The 18658-nt window shown below is 52.6% G+C and overlaps 1 protein-coding gene and 1 pseudogene across 3 annotated transcripts in view; both read left to right on the top strand.

Annotated features, from left to right (window-relative positions):
* Positions 1 to 12171, top strand: part of NACC2 (NACC family member 2) — a 37534-nt gene extending 25363 nt beyond the window's left edge. For all 3 annotated transcript variants that reach the window (XM_052668567.1, XM_052668569.1, XM_052668568.1), the window contains exons 3-6: positions 4352 to 4519; positions 6338 to 6443; positions 6697 to 6794; positions 7816 to 12171. In XM_052668567.1, the coding sequence (XP_052524527.1) occupies positions 4352 to 4519; positions 6338 to 6443; positions 6697 to 6794; positions 7816 to 8315 (872 nt within the window). In that variant the 3' untranslated portion in view covers positions 8316 to 12171. The remainder of the gene's footprint in view (positions 1 to 4351; positions 4520 to 6337; positions 6444 to 6696; positions 6795 to 7815) is intronic.
* LOC128073766 (uncharacterized) lies at positions 10742 to 11973 on the top strand (annotated as a pseudogene).
* Positions 12172 to 18658: the final 6487 nt, after the last annotated feature.

Genomic DNA, 18658 nt, shown 5'->3' on the forward strand with positions numbered 1-18658 from the left:
GGGTTGGAGCTGGTTGGTGAGCTGGTGGTTCTGTGGCTTTGCTGGTTGGTAGACAGTCTGGCGCTGGGACATCCCGAGGGCAGTGGCCACCTCCAAGTGTGTCACGTGTCCTCCGGTGCCATGGGTCACCTTCTGGGCTGTGTGAGGCGCCTTCCCCTCGTCCCAGCCTTTTGAAATATGCGGTGCAGCATGCTTGTGTCCCTTCCTCCAAACGTCATCACGTAAATCATACCCATAGATGTTCAATGGGAACAGCTGTGGGAAGGAGCGCAGGAGGACTGCTGTCCACCTTCCTGCACTAACAGCCACTCCTCTGCCAGGCCTGCCTGGTGCACTGGAGTCAAGCAGGGAAAAGCACTTCGAGTCCCGCTGATACCATTTTATTGCTGTATGGAAGCAAGCACATCCATGACTCCTCTCAGTGGAGATGCTGTTCCGCCATCAGAAATATTTGCCTAGTGAAGGACCCTCTAAACCTCTCTGCTGTGTCCCCACCGCAGTGCCAGGGGTCGGGGACAGGCTCTGTGCATGCACAGGGCTGTGCCAGCAGCCTGCCCTCAAGCTGAATTCAGGCTGCTTTCTTCCACGCCGGGTTTGTTTTTATTTTGTTTTGTGTTTTCTCACTGTAGAGCACGCAGCGAGTAATATGGGCTTGTCCTCAGCGCTGAGCGCTCGGAGCATTATTCTTCAGAGAAATGGGATTATAGCCTTGTGTGCTGTGTTTGCCTTTCGCCGTCATGGGGCCAGTGCATAGAGAGCAGCAGAACAAAACCCATCCTGCAGGCTGCCGGGAGCCTGGGGCAGGGTGAATGCTGTACTGTGAATGCTGTACCAAGCAGCTCTGAGCGATGCTCTGAGGCCTGGGAGCATCCTTGGGCATCCCTGAGCCCTTTGGTGTGCGTGCAGCGGGGCGTCATGGTGGAGGGAGGCTGTGCTGCTTTCTGGGGGGGCTGTTAGGATGGAGCTGTGCCCCATGCAGGGCTGCTCTGCCCTCAATTTCTGCTAAAATTTCTCTTCTGCAGCCGCACGTTTTGAGGGAATTTCCTGTTTTAATGAAGCCAGCTCTGGTGTCGGGCTTCCTGGAAAACGGGGCACACAAAAAAAGAGATTAAAAAAAAAAAATAAAACCTAAGCTATTCCATTATAGTCGGGACTTGTAGAGCTAACTGTGTTTTAATTACTCAGGATAAAGCGTACCCTCAAAAGGTGCAGAATAATAAAACTGTAAGATGGAAGAGAGCGAGCCGGCTAATCCCACTGCTGGCATGGAGCTCCCGCAGCCTCACAAAGGTTGGGGGGAGGGGGCAGCCGCTTCAAACATTGCCAGGGTTTCCAGGAGCCCCGTTTGGAAAAACAAAAACAAAGCGAAGGAGAGCGCGGCACATCGAGCCCCGGATTTCAGGCATTTCTTCTTTTTCCTCCCCTTATTTCTATGCTTTTCCCCCCACCCGGCAGTGCTGGGTTGGCTCTGACAGCAGCGTTGCCCAGAGCTGAGCCCCGAATTCGTGCTTGTTTGCCCGCCCCCAGCCCTGTTCCACGCTCAGGTCTCCGCAGCCGGGCTGTGAGATGTGCACTGTGACCTTGGCAAAGGGCTTTGCTGGGAGGAGAGGAGCGGGACGCAGCCTTGCTTAGTGCTGAGAACCTGCAGTGTGAACCTGAGGAAAATCCTTGGGATGAGGGGAAGGAGCTGCAGAGGAGCACGAGGACAGGTGCACACCTGGAGCACCGCGGTGGCAGCGCCGCAGCAAAGTGCCCGATTCCATCCATTGCTCCGGATGTGGAGCTGCTGAGGCTCAATGAGGTTCCTAACATCTGATCGGAGAAACGCTCAACTCGAGGAGATGTTAAACAAAAGCCAAAGTATTTTTATCCCTAATTACAGCGCCGTGGGCCCACTCTGAAGTGGGCTGCAGCAGGACGTGCAGATGCGCTGCTCTGCGTGCTGCTCCCGGCTCACTGCTTGCACCTGCAGCACGCTGATGCTGATGGGAAGCAGCGGGGTTGTGTGAGGTGAGGCTCCGACCCCTCTGCCTGTCACTGCTTTTTTTTGTTTTTTAGGCAGAGGGGGGAGATCTGGATGCAGCAGAGCTCCAGGATGGCAAAAGACTTGGAAGTTATGAAATCCCGCACTGACAGGAGCGCCTGTCATTAAAAATTCATCTAAAATAGCCATTATGGAAGAGTTGTGGTAATTAGCTGAGAGAATAGTTTTCTCTCTCCTGGCCTCTGATTCCTGACAGTGAGGAAGGAGGGCACGGAGCAGCCCAGGATCTGCAGTGAGCAGCCCTGAGCTGCTGCTATCCATAGGCAGCAGGAGCAGTGCGAGCAGTAGGGCTGGGCAGGAGGATGTCACCCATGAGGGATCGGGACGTCTTTTAGGACTGTGGGCAGCATTGGTTCCCCCGGGTTTTGCACAGGAGCTGTGTGTGCATTCACCCCTTGCCCTGGGTCAGGCACCGCTGCCCTTTTTAGGCATTAAACTCATGGCGGTTTCCCCCCCGTGAAGCACAGATGTTTAATTTTAGGCTGGCAGATGTTTCACTCCTGGCTGAGGTCTGCAGCGAGGCAAGATAGGGGTATTTATAAAGCGGTAATATTTTTCCTATACTAATTCCAGATTACCTCCCTGTATAAATAGGTCACAAATCAAATCTCTGCATTCCAGCACGTTGTTATACATGTCCCGTTTGTGCAATGTAAACCAGCACAGGCAGGGCTGTGCCGCTCTGAGGGCTGGCTGTGCTGTGCCAGGGGATGCTGCGGAGGGGGGAGACCGTGGCCTGCAGGATGTAAGCTAATGGAGTAAAGCTGTTTGGAGAGGAATTCCTCAGGAGAGAAGGTGAAAATGATCCATGCGTTGGCACAGAGCAGATGGAGGTGATTTTGTAGCCGTGGGCTCGTGACTTGTGGCTTCCCATTGCAGCTCTGCGCCCGGGCGCTTCCCACTGCAGTGCTCTCTGCTGCATCCTCGCAAGTTGCAGATGCAAAATGAAATCCGTGCCTGGCGTGCAGCTCTCTCTGCTTCCTCTGCAGTGCTTCCTGCTCCCCTGGCCGGGGTGGGCTCAGTCCAGGCAGAGCTGCCCCAAACAATGCCCGGCATTGTTCGCGTTGGAAGGAGCTGCTGCCCTCTGAAGATCCACATTAATTAGCAGCAAATACTGTCCTGTTCTTCCAAGCACAGTGGCCAAACAGAGTTGCTTTCTTTGAGAACATGGGAGCAAAGTGTCCCTTGTGCTCTGCATCTTTACATAACTGTTCTGTGCCGTGCCGGCCGTCTGCTGGGAGCAGTGCTGAGCATCCTAGGGCTTGTTGGTGGCACCGAGTTTGTGCTCGTGTTGGATCGAGGCTGATCCCAAAAATGAGTTGTGCCCATGTGTAAGGAGGAGTTGGTAGACAGGAAGACAGATGTGACCGAAGTGTATTAGTGGATTGCCCCAGATTTGTTTATCAATGGGAAATCAGTGTGTGAGCAGTGGTAGAAGGGTGTCTGTCCCACCTGCTGCAGGGGCTGGCTGCTGCACTGCTTGCACAAAGACGTGACCAGGCACTGCTGCAGGGGGGCACGGCGCGTGCAGAGCATTGCTAAGGGGTGGCTGGGATCTACAAAGCCCGTCGTGCACAGGTAGCACAGTGAGCACCAGCTCTGTGCCACAGCCCTGGCTGCCAGCTGCTGCTTCAGGGCTGTGGGAGCACGGAAAGCTGTGGGTGAATGTTGGCTTTGGCTGTGTTTGCGCTGTGCTCGGCCAGCTGTGCACTGCCCGTTATTTTTGGGGTGCAGCAGAATTGTGGCAGTCCCTTCTGTTCCTGCCTGCGCACTGAGCACAGCTCTGCCGTGATGGAGGAGGGTGCAAGCCTGGAAGCAGAAATGTGGTCCCAAAGTGCTGTTGCTGGGATGGTGCAGCGGGTCGGCCCCGTGCACTGCAGGGCTGCTTGGTGTGCTACTGCCCTCCGAGTGGGTCTGCAGATGGGGCTGTTGTATGCGGAGAGGGGAAATGTGATTTCAGCAGGAGAAGCAGTTAGGGTACCGAAGGAGGTATTTTGGAGTTTGGGTGATCTGTTGCCTGTTTTGGAGCCCACCGTTGGGTTGCCAACCCACCCCATGGATGCGTGGGGAAGCCGTCTCCACATGCACACCCCATTTGCAGGTGTGGGAAGCAGCCTGCCCACACCAGGGAGTCAACTGGAGGCAGGCAGAGCATCACTGGGTGCAGGAGCCTTCCGTGGCACCAAGCCCCTCTGCGGGCTGCGCTGCTGCCATCCAGGGTCTTGTGGAGAAGCAGCAATGCACCCTCCTGGTGACACCACACCTCCCCCGTCACTGCGTTAATCTATTTCCCTCTTAATTTTTAAGTTGCACAAGAAAAGCCGGAGCAGATCCCGCTGGAGAACCGCTCCTGTGTCCTCATCCGCCGGGATCTGGTTGCCCTCCCAGCCAGTCTCATCAGCCAGATCGGGTACCGCTGCCACCCCAAGCTCTACTCCGAGGGGGACCCTGGGGAGAAGCTGGAGCTCGTGGCAGGTAATGAGGGGCAGCACCTCTTGGCTTGGGAACTGCTGCAAACCTCTGCTGCTGTCCTGCCTGAAATGTGTTCTTCCTCTTGTGCCGCTGCAGGAGCCGTGCGTGCCCTTGCTTTGTCTTTCTGGATTATTCATCACCAATCATCTTTAAAAAAAAAAAAAAAAAAAAGTTCTGAGTTTCCTTTAATTTGCTGATAGAAAAATGTGTCATTAACAGGATTTATTCAATTGAATTAATTTAGCATTTTAATTGAATTCTGCAGCTTGTGTTCTTCCTGATTGGTGTGGGCTGCATGGCAGTTGTATTTGGATTTAGATGCGCAGATCTTTATTTTTTTTTAGTATAAAAAAATAATAATAATTCATCAGACTAAAAGATTTACAAAGCAACGGAAGTGAAATTGGTGCCGGTGAGCAAGCTTTGAAAAACCCATCCAAAAATGGGGGGTGTTTCAAGCTGCCTGGCTGGGAGGAAGAGAAGGGATGGGATTTGCTTGGACCTTTCCCCCGTCCTTATTTTCAGAGTGGTGGGAAACGTGCAGTCAGTGGGGACCTGGCTGCTCCCCAGTGCTGGGTTATTGCCCTGCTGGGTGCAGGACGGAGCCCTTGGGCTGCTGCCATGGGTCTGTATTGCAGAGACCAGTGCATGGCTGCAATGCCCAGACCTGATTCCAGCCCCACGAGCCGTGGGCTGCTGCACTTTCCTCCACGCTGCAGTGCCCCATGACACAGCATGAGCTGCTTCCCCCCACCAGCTCACTGCATTAGGTGAAGTGACCCATGCAGTGCCCTGCTGAGGGACGTGGCAGTCCCACTCTGCGCTCCTTCATCTGTGCCTGATTGTCTCCGGGTCGGAGCAGGATTGTGGCTGTGCTCTGCAGAGGGGGCTGGTAGCACTGGGCAGATCTGTGCTGGCAGACAGGAGCCGTAGTTTACATGGGATCAGGAATATTCATTTTGTGCCCATTTACATTTTGAGTGAGACTTCTTACAGGCACGAAGCGGTGCGGGTTATTTCCACGGTGCACGCTGCAGGCTGGGGGCACCTCAGCTTCATTTACATTTTTCCATCTGGAAAAAGAGATGAATGTCTGTACCCAGCAGCAGCTGCCTGGGCTGTTTTCCCTCTGCCGGAGCGGAGCTGCCCATGGCAGCACTCAGCATTCCCTCTGCTGGTTCATCCCGTGCCATCGCACTGCAGCCCATTGATTGCTGCCCCGCATCCTTCAGCACGAGCCTCTGGGAACCCCCCCGAGCTTTTCCCTTTGTCTCAGGCTTTCCTGCCACCGTGGATTCTGCAAACTTCAGCAGCTCTGTCTGCACAGCCTTAAGCTGGCCTTGCGACGGTGGCAGTAAATCCGATGGGCGGACGCAGTGTGCGGGGCTGCTGTGACATCCAGAGCAGTGCTCACACATTTCCACCTGCTTTTGTGCATGAAATCTGGGCTCTGGGCACTGTCCTGCAAACCTAGGAGGGATTCTGTTTCTCCAGTAGGTGTTTGTATATCTTGAGAGCAAAGGGTGTCCTTATTTCTGTGCTAGATGGGGATTTTGCTCTCATTTTACTGACGTTCTCCACTCTTTCGCTCGAGAAAAGAAAAAGCCAATCACTTTGGGCTTCTCTTCCTTCAGAGAGAACAAACAGTCCAGTTGTACATACAGTACCACGTGTTCTGTGTGTCTTTGCAGAGTGGAAAAATAAAATGCTCTTGTTTGGCTCCTGCAGACCATCCTGCACAGACCGCCCATTGCCGGGCTCTCGCCCTGCCCTGCAGCACAGCGCAGCCCATCCTCACCCCTGGTTCTCCTTCTCTTCCAGGCTCAGGTGTTTACATCACGCGGGGGCAGCTGATGAATTGCCACTTATGTGCTGGTGTCAAACACAAAGTCCTCCTGAGGCGTCTCCTGGCCACGTTCTTCGATCGGTACGTCCTGCTCCCCGAGGGACCCCAAAGTATTTGCTGGAGTTGTGAGTGTGCCGGCAGATGATGTGTGAATGTGTCACCCCCTGGGTCTGCCACACGTCTGTGCCATTTCCCAGCAATGCTTGAACAGTTTCCAATTGCTTGCCTTAAAACCTCCGATCTCGGTGCCCCTCCCTGCAGGCACTGAAGGCACTGGGTGCCCCAATGGGCCGCGGGTGCCCAGTGTGAAGGTGCTGCTTTGCCTCTCCTGCAGGAACACCCTTGCCAACAGCTGCGGAACCGGAATCCGCTCCTCCACGAGCGACCCCAGCAGGAAACCTCTGGACAGCAGAGTCCTGAACGCCGTGAAACGTAAGGAGAGGGGTTTGCTGCTGCTGGGGTGGAACTGCATGCCGAGGGCAAAGCCAGAACCTGAGCAGGGAAGGCCGTCTCTGTTACGCTACAGGGGGCGACGTTATGGCGAAATTAGGTGACAGGGAAGTTGATTTTGTAATGTCAGTTTTTTGGTCTGAATTTAATTTTTTGTTTGGCAGCATCTTAATAGGAAGCATCATCGCCACTTGACTGTTTCGCTGTGTTTTAAAACGTCGATTTCGCAGTTAATTATGGGGTGCTCTAAGAAGGAAATCAAAATGATGGCTTTTGGCAGCACTCAGTGCTGGATACTGCTGGACTGGGTCTGGCTGCCCTGGCTTTCGTGCCCTGGGCTGTCTGAGGCCAAGGCCCGGGGGATTGGGCTGCTGACCCCTCCGTAGGGAGCTGCCTTTGGCACCATGCAGCCCATCCCACCTGCTCTTGGTGTATGGTGGAGAGGAAGGGTTCTGTCACCCCACTGGAGTCTGCATGGCGTATTTACTGACTGTAAATGTCACCCTGAGCTCTGCAGAGAGGAACGGAGCGGCGAATGTTCAGAAGCACTGCAGGGTCTGCTGCCTGGGTGCGGAGCTCCCACAGCTCTGGCCAGGCCGGCAGTGCCCCAGCTGAGCTTTGCTGTTGTGTATCAGGGCATCCCAAAATCAGGATGATTTTTCAGGCGTTTCACAGGGAAATATCCAGTGCACGAGCTGTAGTTGGTCGTTACTCATCACGGGTTTTGCTCTGTAACATCGGAGTTGTTGGTGGATCCATTGGTGGGTGCCTTCCCAGCTGGCGGCTGGGGCTGGTGGTTGGGAACCCACTATCCCAGGGCTCGGTCCCTCTCCAGCCCCCTCCTCCAGCCCCCCATCTGCCCATCCCTCGGGCTGAGGAGCGCTGTTCTCAGTGTGGCAGGGAGCTCTGACCCCCATCCAAGCACTGGGCTGCAGTGAGCCCTGCACTGGGGCCTGGCGCTGCTGCCCTCCCTCCTCAGCGCCGTGTATCCCTGTCTTTGCAGTGTATTGTCAGAATTTTGCCCCGAGCTTTAAGGAAAGCGAGATGAATGTCATAGCAGCTGATATGTGCACCAACGCCCGCCGGGTCCGCAAGCGTTGGCTCCCGAAGATCAAATCCATGCTGCCCGAGGGGATGGAGATGTACCGCACCGTGATGGGCTCCACCACAAACAGCGTCCCTCTGGATCCCGAATTCCAGCCCAGCTCTGCTCAGGTCTTTGAGCAGCAAATCTATGCAGAAAGGAGGAGCGATTCAGGAACTATAGTGGCACTGAGAACTAACACAGTGAGCGTCGATCTGAGCAACGGATCCAGCCAGTCCTTCGAACAGAGCGAGGATGCCGAGGGCGCCGGCTCTGTCATACAGGAGGCGGCTGCCACGGATGCCATGGCATCGGATACCCAAAGCACTCCCCAACCTTTTGAGCAGGGCTCGGGCCCCTCCAGCCGGCCCGAAACTCCGGTGAGAAGACAGGATGGCACTTATGGAGGGACTTTATAGAGAGAGCAAACGTTTTGTGACCTATAAGGGATCTGTAATACTAAAGCTGCTTGCATGCATTACTAATACAAAACAAAAATGTGATCAAGCCACTTACCTACTGAACTGCTACTGTTGCCTGAAAAAAATGTGATTTTTATTCTGCTTGTATTTAAAATTTATGAAGGAAATAATCGCATTCGTTATACTGTAAACGATAGGTCTGTGGCGACCTACTTAAAAAAAGAGAAAACTATCGGGCTCCTTTTTTTGATATTCCTGAGGTTAGTCTATGCGATTGTAGCTTTTTTTTTCTTTTTTTTTTTCCTTTTTTTTTCTTTTTTTTTTTCCTTTTTTTTTTTTTTTAAAGAAGGGGAGGAGAAATACTCGATGCCCCCCCCCCCCATCACCACCCATCCATTCCTCAGCTCAGAAGTCCAGCCATCGCTCACCTTGTCCTCGGCAGCGAGTTGTGCGTCGTGGAGCGCTGGGCCGCGGGCTGCTGGGCTGCACGGGGTGGGGGAAACTGCTGCGTGCTTCTGTTGGTGGAAGGTCAGGAGGATGCAGGACGTGGCTGTTCCTCTCGCTGCCCGTCTCGGTGCTGCTCGGTTCCTCTCCCCCTCCTGCTCTGAGCTGCTCCGCTGCGCTGGGTTCTCCTCGCCCCTGCGCCCGCTCCTATGTCCGAAATGGATTGGGGGCGCAAAGGCTGTTTTCTTTTTTGTTCTTTTTTTTTTTATTGAAGAGCTTTGTACCCCTTTTTGGCCTTTGGCTCGTCCTGCTGGGAAGAAGCCCTCACACCCAACTGCCTGCCGCCCATCCCAGGCTGCTGTCCCCGGGGCACGGCGATGGAGCTGCGGGGGTTCGGCTCAGCAGGACGCGGTCGGCTCAGTGCTGGCATGGATGGAGGTGCGTGGTGCTGCACAGCGGTGCTGGGCACGGGGCAGCCCTGGCATTGCTGAGGATGGCTGCTTTTGCTTTTATTCTTGATTTTTACTGTGACGGAAGGGCCTGCGTTAGGGTACTTAGGGTGTGTTCTGCAACGGGTCCGGGGCTCTGGACGAGTGCACCACAAGCGGTCGCTTTGGGCTCCTGGAGCTCTTTCTTTCTTTCCTACTTTAGTTCCTGGATCCAGGCAGCGCTTTGCTCAGGGTTTCCTTCCGTCTCTGTGTTGAAATTCGGGAAGTGGAGGGGCGAGAGGCTGACCCTTCTGTTTTCTTCTATACTTGAAGCTGTTTTTTGGCACCGTGATACGAAGCTGTCCGGCGCTTGGCCCGTTCTGCTGTTCTTTGCCCTGAGACCAAGAAATGCCGGGCTCCTCCCTGCCCCCCGACCCTGGACAGCACGTGGGGCAGCCCCTGCTCCAACCCCAGCAGCAGTGGCTGTGACACGGGGCACAGGACTGCCACTGCCCCGGCCCCATTTGCACTTTACCCACATCCACCATCACCCGCTCCTCCCGACGCGTGGTGCTGCCCCAGCACAGCTGTTTCGGGCTTCCCCTCCCAGCCTTCCCATGGAGCTGAGGGTCCCGCAGCCCAGGGTTCCCCCGCTGCCCTCCAAGGTGCCCCCTGCAATGCTGGCTGCCCTGTGAGGGCTGCTCTGCGCCTGTGGGGAGCGCTGTGGGGCCTCCTCCTCCTCACCCCTTTGGATGGGGCTGCGTGGCTCCCTGCTGGCTCGAGGGGCCCCGAGCAAAGCGCTCCCAGACAGCCCAGGGACAGCAGCAGCAGTACTTGAATGGCTTAGGGCAGAGAATCTGAAGAGAGTCGAGTTGCACAGTGAAAATATATATTTTTATACCTAGCACAACTTCCTGTATATTTTTGGGGTTCTTTCTTTCCTTTTATTGTTTTTTCCTTTTTTTTTTTTCTTTTCCTTTTTGTTGTTGTTTTTTCTTCTTCTTTCATTTGGGTTCGTTTTCTTCTTATTACTAGGAAGGCAAACTTCTAAAATGTGAAGGGCGTTGGGTTTCTCCTTATCTGGTAGATGAGGGCAAGCATTTTGCACTAATGTTTCCTGTGTGTGGAGGATTAATGATATGTTTGACAATGTTATGTGGATAATGATTGTATTCTTCCGACAAACACAACCAAGTTACCCCTTTGAAACACTGAATGTAACGCGAGAACAGAGCAGTCCATCGATTGTATGCGGCTTTCCTGAGTGCCTTAGAATTTTTTGATCCTTTTTGTTTCTTTTCTTTTGTTTTTTTCTTTGTTTTCTTTTTTTTTTTTTTTTTTCCCAAGGAAAACAGATGGAGAGAATCAGATCATAACCAACTCCTTCCTCCTCTTTGTTTACGACACTATTTTAAATTATAGAATTTGGGGCTGCTTTATAATGTGAATAGGAAACTGCATTCATCTAGGTCTGATAGTGTAAAATCAGAGCATCAGTATTTATGGTATGTCTGCACCTTTATTCCTATGCTTGACTATTAGCAATATTACATGTATATTATATATCTGAAGTTATACCAAGCACCTTTAAAGAAATCAGAGCGCGTGCTCCGTGCAGCCCCCACACCCCCATGCCCACCCATCCCTGTGCCCTCACATCCCTGTGGCACCACATCACCCTTTCTCCACATCCCCACAGCCCCGTTTCTCAGCTCCAGGCAGCACAGGGCTGCAGGACCCTCCTCCTCCCCGCCGTGTCCCAGCAGCGGTGCGGTGCCATTCCCACCCTGCTGGGAGGTTTCACGTGGGGCTGGTGGCCACACGGAGCCGCCGGAGCAGGGATCGATGCCTTTCCTTGTCGTTTTCCTGCTAAGCTTTTGTTGGGATTGCTTGTATTTACAGAAATAACTCGCTGTGAGCGGAGAAGGGTGTACGGCCCATTAAGCAACCGAGAGCCTCCGCCGGCTGTAAATCCTGAAGGCGGGGAGCTCGCGGCCGCCTGGGGCTCCAACTGCTGTTTCCAAGTGTCCCTGCTGTACAGATGTGTCACGTTGTTGTCGGCCCAGGCCTCGGGGCTGCCCCAAAGGCGGGGCTGTGGGAGCTCTGTGCACCCGGTGGGCGCCGCCATGAGTTTCTTCCACTGTTATAGAAGCGTTTTGCACAACGACGGTTGGGTTTTTATGTCGAAGTTTAAAAAAAAAAAAAAAAAAAAAAAAAAAAAAAAAAAAAAAAAAAAGTAATAATAATAAAAAAATAATAAAGAATAAAATATATATATATATATATTAAAAGAAGAGGGAAAAAAAAAAAAAAAAAAAAAGCCAAAACTCGCAATACTATTTTTAGCAGACAGGAGAATAAATAAACGAACAAAGACGAAACGAAAGAAACGAACGGAGCGGATGGCGAAAGGACGCCGCAGGGCGAAGCTCCGAGCCGCCCTTGGGGTCGGGGCGCTGCGGCGTTGACCTTCGGGCGCTTTGGGGGAAGGCAAAGCGAAGGGCTGAGCGGCGCCGCCGTTCGTTCGGCAGCGGCCCGGCGCTGCGCGCAGTACTGTGACTCCACGACTGTTATCGCGGTGCTGTCGGAGCGCCCCGCAGCACCGCTGAGCTCTGTCTCTCAGCCACGGACGATGCTCGCTTCCTTTTGTTTTGGTTGGTTTTATGTTGTTGTTTTTTTTTCTTTTTTTAATTTCTCCTTTGATCGCGCATTATTCACTGGTATTTATGTGCTCTTTGTGTAGTTATGACTGTTATTTTGTAGCCACGGCTGACGCCATATAGAAGTAACTAAAATGAGAAATAAAAGGTTAAGGACACCCCCCTCCCTCCCCTTCCCCCCGTTGGAACTGTGCTCACAGCTGTTTTCAGATGACGGAAAATCCATTTCTGAGAAAGGAAGACGCGGACGGTGCGACCATTCATTGTACCAGGCTTTGTAAAGTTCACATTTACAGAATAATAAAGGAGATGATGATTGCAGCCCTGCGTGCGTCTGTGCCACAGCCGAGGCTGAGCGCTGCTGCTGGGGGGAAGAGAACCGACCTCGAGGCCGCGGCGGGGCTCCTCTCTCCTCTCCTCTCCTCTCCTCTCCTCTCCTCTCCTCTCCTCTCCTCTCCTCTCCTCTCCTCTCCTCTCCTCTCCTCTCCTCTCCTCTCCTCTCCTCTCCTCTCCTCTCCTCTCCTCTCCTCTCCTCTCCTCTCCTCTCCTCTCCTCTCCTCTCCTCTCCTCTCCTCTCCTCTCCTCTCCTCTCCTCTCCTCTCCTCTCCTCTCCTCTCCTCTCCTCTCCTCTCCTCTCCTCTCCTCTCCTCTCCTCTCCTCTCCTCTCCTCTCCTCTCCTCTCCTCTCCTCTCCTCTCCTCTCCTCTCCTCTCCTCTCCTCTCCTCTCCTCTCCTCTCCTCTCCTCTCCTCTCCTCTCCTCTCCTCTCCTCTCCTCTCCTCTCCTCTCCTCTCCTCTCCTCCTTTCCCCCCTTTTCCCCCCTTCTTTGGCTTTTTCCTCCTTTTTGCTTTTTTCCCCCATATTTTCCTCTTTTTTTCTCTTTTCCCCCTTTTTTTCACCTTTTTTCCCCTTTTGCCCTTTTCCCCCCTTTTTCCTTTTTTTCTTCTTTTCCCTTTGTTCCCCTTTTCTCTTCCTTTTTTCTTTCCCTTTTATCCCCCCTTCCCCTTTTTTTCCCTCTTTCTCCCCTTCTTTCCCCTTTTCCCCTTTCCCCCATTTGTTCCTCCTTTTTCTCCTTTTTCCTCTTTATTTCCCTTTTTCTCTTTTCCCCTTTTTCAACCTTTTCCCCATTATTCTCCATATTTCCATTTCCCCTCCTTCCCCCCCCCCTTTTTTCCTTTTTTTCCTGTTCTCCTTTCTATTTTTCCCTTCTTTTCCCTTTTTTTCCTTACTTTCCTCTTTATCCCCCCCCCCTTTTTTTCCCCTTTTCCCATTTTTCCTCTTTATTTCCCTTTTTTTTTCATTTTTCACCCTTTTCCAACCTTTTCCCTTCTTCCCCCCTTTTCCCTTTTCTCCTTTTTTTTCCCCTTTTCCCCCCATTTATCCCCTTTATTTCCCCTCTTTTTTCCCCTTCCCCCCCTCCCTTTTTTTCCCCTTTTCTTCTCCCCGTTTCCCCCTTATTTTCCCCAACCCCACTGACCACACATCTGCACAGAACCCACGGGGAGGGCAGCACAGCACTCAGCACAGCATTACACGAACCATTCCCAACTGATTTATTCTAAATGAGTTGTTATCATCAGAATTTTCCTTACGAGCGGCTTTTCTTGCAAACGTCAGTATTTCAGCAAAAGCCCCAACAGCCAACCATCATCCGACCGCTCCAATATTTCAAACTGATTCCTTATAAACACCATTGCTAAAATTAGGCCTTTGGTGTGCAGCATTGTCAGAGCGGCTGTATTATGATGTGCGGAGAGCACGGAAAGATAAATGAGTTATTTAACCGAGCAAACGGCGCTGCTGCAGGAATGTGCAGAGAGAAACGTGCTGGGAAGGGGAGCAGCTCGCCGTGCCCGGTGCTGCCGCGCTCCTTTCGGCACACGGAGGCCCACAGCCTGCAGGCGGGGCTGCAGCCGCTTCCCTGCCCCTGCCCTGATTTCTGCCTGCACGGAGCAAACCCACAGGGAGCCGCTCCACGGCCGAGGTCCCTGCTGGACTGCAGGCTTTGGCTGCCTCGGGGCCCTTTGCAGATAAGTGCTCGTCTTTTGCAGCGCCGCATCGGCTGCATTGGTCACCGCAAGCATCACTGACCATTGCCAACAGCGCTGCTCGTTGCTAACGTTACTGGATGGTGCCAATGGCACTGATCATTGCAAGTGGCGTTGGCTACTGCAAGCAGTGTCAGTCATCACAAGTGTGATTGGTCAGTGCAAGCAACACTGATCACTGCAAACGGCGCTGGTCGTTGCAAACAGCGTTGGGTCATTGCAAATGGCATTGACTGTTGCCAATGGCATCGGTCACTGCAAACACGGTTGGCTGTTACCATTGCAGCCCTTGGCACCGCAGAAGGAGCGAGGCAGAGCTGCACCCAGCAGAGCGCAGCCCCGCAGCAATAAACCTGGCAGAGGAGAAGTCCTGATTTATCAGCATTGCAGCACAATGTAAGTTCCACCCAAACCTGACAGCAGCACCTGCCCCGAGCAGAAGCACAGCGGGCTGAGCCGGCCCTGGGAACACCTGCCTGCTTTTGGGGATGCAGAGGTTTCCCTCCCGCCCTGCCCAGCTGTGAAACCACTGGGAAATGCTGGACGTGACCCCATCCCTGAGCTGAGGGCACTGGGGGTGTGCGGTGCTGGGGCTGGGGGTGCCCCACTGCCTCTCTGCAGCCCCGAGTGTGAATGAAGGGTGAGATTTATGTCGGAGAGGAGCAGCGAGCAGCGGCCATAAATCACGGCCATGAGCGCTCCCTGCACCGGTGGCTGAGGAACACTTCACAGCTTCTCTTATTTATATGCATCTTTTGCACCGAGCCATTTTATAATAGACTGTGGAGCAGCACTCCAGCACCGACGGCGGCTGATATATATCGTGCAGGACAGAAAATACAAATAAAGGGTGAAGGGTGGGAGCTGCATCATTCAGCTGCTCACAGAGCTGCCTCCCTTCGCCTGCCAGGCCCTCGGCTGCACTGCCTCTGTGCTGACCCTGCTGGGTGGCTCTGGAGCACACAGTGATGCCACCACGGTGATGCCTGGGCTTTGCGGGTGCCATGGATGGGCAGTGCTGGGCTGCACCAGGATTGGGGCAGAGATGGGCAGTAGGAGGGTCAGGTAATGAAGTTGCTGGCTGCTGTGGGGCAATTAACGAGTGGCCGCTGCCCCCCATCTCGCTTTGGGCTGCAGTGGGGCTGTGGGCTGAGCTGTCCCCATAATGGCAGAAGTTGCCAATAGGGAAGGAGCGCTGAGACACGGAGTAGGAGGGGAGAGAAACCCAGAGGGGCTGTAATTTCACACATTGGCCCCGGCTGAAGTTACAGGACATAAATTACGGTGCTTAAGAGCTTCTATAATTTCCCTTCTATTTGATTCGCCATAAAGCACCGTGGTGCCCTCTGCATCCCACCACCTGATTATGCGTTCGTACCAAGACACAGCTCACGCTTAAAATAACATTACTGGAAAGGAGATGGACAAGAGAATTCATTTGAATGGAAATCGATTTGATTAGAAAGGTAAATTATCCCCGACGATACGAGCAGCGTGTTGTGGTGCTGGAGAGTAACAGTAACACGGATCTGCGGCAGCACGGAGCTGGAGGTGCTGTCTGTGACGCTGGGTTTGCACGACATGCAGGCAGCTCCAGCTGTGGGCTGTGTCACATCCTTCTGTCCCCAGAGGTGCACAGGTGGGGACGTGGCTGGATGGGACTGAGCCCAGCCAGGGGGCAAAGGTTCCCCATCCTCATGGCAGCTGCTGAGCACCAGCATGGCCGAGCTGCACGTCGCCGCGCTGGGTTATTTTACAAATAATCAATTGGTATTTAATTCCCGTGCGATAACTGTCTTATTAAATCTAAATTTAATGTGTATTTGGGAAACCCTAATTTAAAGTGTTACTGCATGCGCCATCTGGCGTGCTCTCTAAATACAAATGCAATAACATAATTCAGAATTACATCATAAAAGTTATAAGAGATTAAAATGCACAGCTCCGTTCTTCAGTCAAGGCGGCTTTTGTGCTTTTTCCCCTGGTTTAGACACAGATCACAGCCCAACCTCCCTGCCCCATGAATGGTGCTGTGCAGGGATTTCAGGCAGCTTTGGGGTAGCAGTGCTTTGGGGGCCACACATCCAGCAACCCAGTGCTGCCCAAACCCAGTCTGATAGAGACCACGCTTGGGTGCCTCAATGGGCCTTCATCCCAGCAGCATATCTAATACCTTTGCAGAAAAACCACCCTATTTTCTCTCTATGTTGAATGAAACATGAGATTCCTTAATAGAGAGGGAAATTAAAATCTAGTTTTATTGCAGTTCCTGTAACTGGTATCTAAGCTATTAATAATCAATCCATTCTTGCTTAAAAGCCAACATTTATCACGCCAGCTAAGATGAGCTGACGGGCACTGGGGGGAAAGTACAATTGACTGCAATTACACTTTGAAAAATGTTATCTGTGCCACTGACCACTGGGGATAAATGATGAGATTTCATTTGTTTCTTCGAGCTCAAGCTGCTCCTTCCCAACTTCTTCCTTTTGTTGCTGTTTCTTCCCTCTGGCCGCAGCTTGGGCAGGCAGGGAGGAGCTGAGAGCCTGCAGTGTGTGGGGTTGGGGCAGAGGGGAAGGGGTCGGGCAGCCCAGAGGGACCCTGCATACAGCAAGGGACACATGGGGACACACTGCTCCCTGCACGTCCCTATGGGATGCTGCACATGGCACAGCACTCCTTGCACACCCCTGTGCAACACTGCACACAGGAACGTCACTCCGTGCTTCTCCCATGGGGTTTATTGGTTTTCTCTTTGTGTTCTACAACGGGGAGAAAGGGACCGGTGCAGGAATTGCTCTGCCTGATTTGCTGGGACTTGGGACCCATCTGACCATCACCTCCTGCAGCAGTGTTTTGCACTCCTGACAGTTCTCCAGACTCCAAACTTTTCAAATGAGTTTCTGCAATTTAAAATTAATAATTGTTCTGTCTAGAACGGGGATAATTAAATGCCTGTTCATCCTCATTATTGTCAGCCTTGTGATTTGTTGTTTTCTCTGTAATAAAATTAACCGGTTTAACTAATGGGTGCCAAAACTCGATAATTAAAGCTGAGCAAATAATTTGCAGCAAACAATTCACCCGCTGGGCCTGGCAGGGCTCAGGGCTTCTACCAGGGCCTTTCCTGAAGCTTTCTAAGAAAAAAGGGCTCCCATAGCAGGATGGGTTGTGCACGACCACCTGGTAATGAGGGATGGAACCGAAATTGGAGCAGTTTCTGCCCTGTAAGAGCAATGGTGCACTGGCAGGGGCTGCCATCCCCAGGCGTGTTCCAGTGCTGCACTGTGGGATGCATTGGTGGCGTGGCTGCAGGTGGGCCTGGGGATTTCAGAGGGCTTTTCCAGCCTGAAAGGTTCTGTGATTGCGTGATTCTACGACTCCATCCTGGCTGCCCATTGGTAGAACCCAGTGAGGGTGCATGGCGAGCCCAACGCCTGCGATGGGGAGGGGGAAAATGCCACCTCCAACCAAGAACGGACCTTAAAATGACTGCTATTGGCAAGGCTCCACTCTGCCGGCAGCTGAAGGGCCGTTCAGAGGTCCTGCAATTAAAGACAGAGGTTTTGATGCCCGTTACAACACAAGGGGCCACGGATGAGGCAGCGCCACGAGGCGCAGCGCAGTTTGCTGCTGCCCCAAAGGCTTTCGGGGTCCGGCGCTGTGTGAGGAGCAGCACAGCTCTGCCCCCAGCTGTGCACGCAGCCAGCGGGGCTCAGATGGAGCCGATAGGAAATGCCTCCTCCCTAGAACTTTAAATTAAAAAAGCAATGTGCTGTTTATTGGTTCTTGCCAGTGCCTCCGGAGCGGCGGGCTCATAAAGATCATATTACAGTACAAGCCATTATGCAAAGAGTTTACTATATATACATTTCTAAATGCTTCAGCAAACAGCAGCCTGCTTACGAGCAGAGCAGGATAACTGGTTCGTTTGGGGTAACAAATGATCCTTGATTTGATTTTAAATGCAATGACAGCAAAATTTATTTCTTATTTAATCACTTGCCGGAGCAGTTGAGGATGGGATGGCATTAAACCACACAATGCAGCATATGAGTACTGAATCCACTGAAATAGGCATAAGAATATATTATGTTTATAGGATAGAAAAAGATTGTACAGCAATGCGTATAACGAGAATGGGTATTTTTGTCATTTATACAGTGGCTTATATCATTATTTCTTCCCACTTCCAATTTTTCAGTAATAAAAATACAGGGGATGTGATTCTCTTTGCATTACAGATAAACCATCTTGATTCTTTATTAAATATTTTTATTAATCTGAAGTACTACAAAGCATTTGAGCAGATAAATCAGGCTCCGAATAGTCATTTCCTCTCCGCTATGGCTCTATAAAGTGGATTCATTTATGAGCGTGCAAAACCAGAAAAGAAGGTTTCCATATTCATTAATGCATTCCCTTATGTTCCTATTTTCACACCCGCGCCTTGCAGGAGCGCTGGGCCAGCAGATCCCCCAGCAAAGCACAGCTCAGCCTTCTCACTGTGCTGGCGGGGTGACCGTGCTGATGCTGAGTCCAGTTCCTGAGCCCAATCTTGGCACTGGAGCCAGCAGGCAGCCCTGGGGCTGGGGAGGGAATGGGGATGGGGATGAGGATGGGGATGGGGATGAGGAATGGGGATGGGAATGGGGATGGGGATGGGGATGGGGATGGGGATGAGGAATGGGGATGGGGATGGGGATGGAGATGAGGAATGGGGATGGGATGGGGGTGGGGATGGGGATGGGGATGGGATGGG

Source organism: Tympanuchus pallidicinctus, unplaced genomic scaffold, assembly GCF_026119805.1.
Source record: "Tympanuchus pallidicinctus isolate F22 unplaced genomic scaffold, pur_lepc_1.0 scaffold8, whole genome shotgun sequence".
In the NCBI taxonomy this organism is placed as follows: domain Eukaryota; kingdom Metazoa; phylum Chordata; class Aves; order Galliformes; family Phasianidae; genus Tympanuchus; species Tympanuchus pallidicinctus.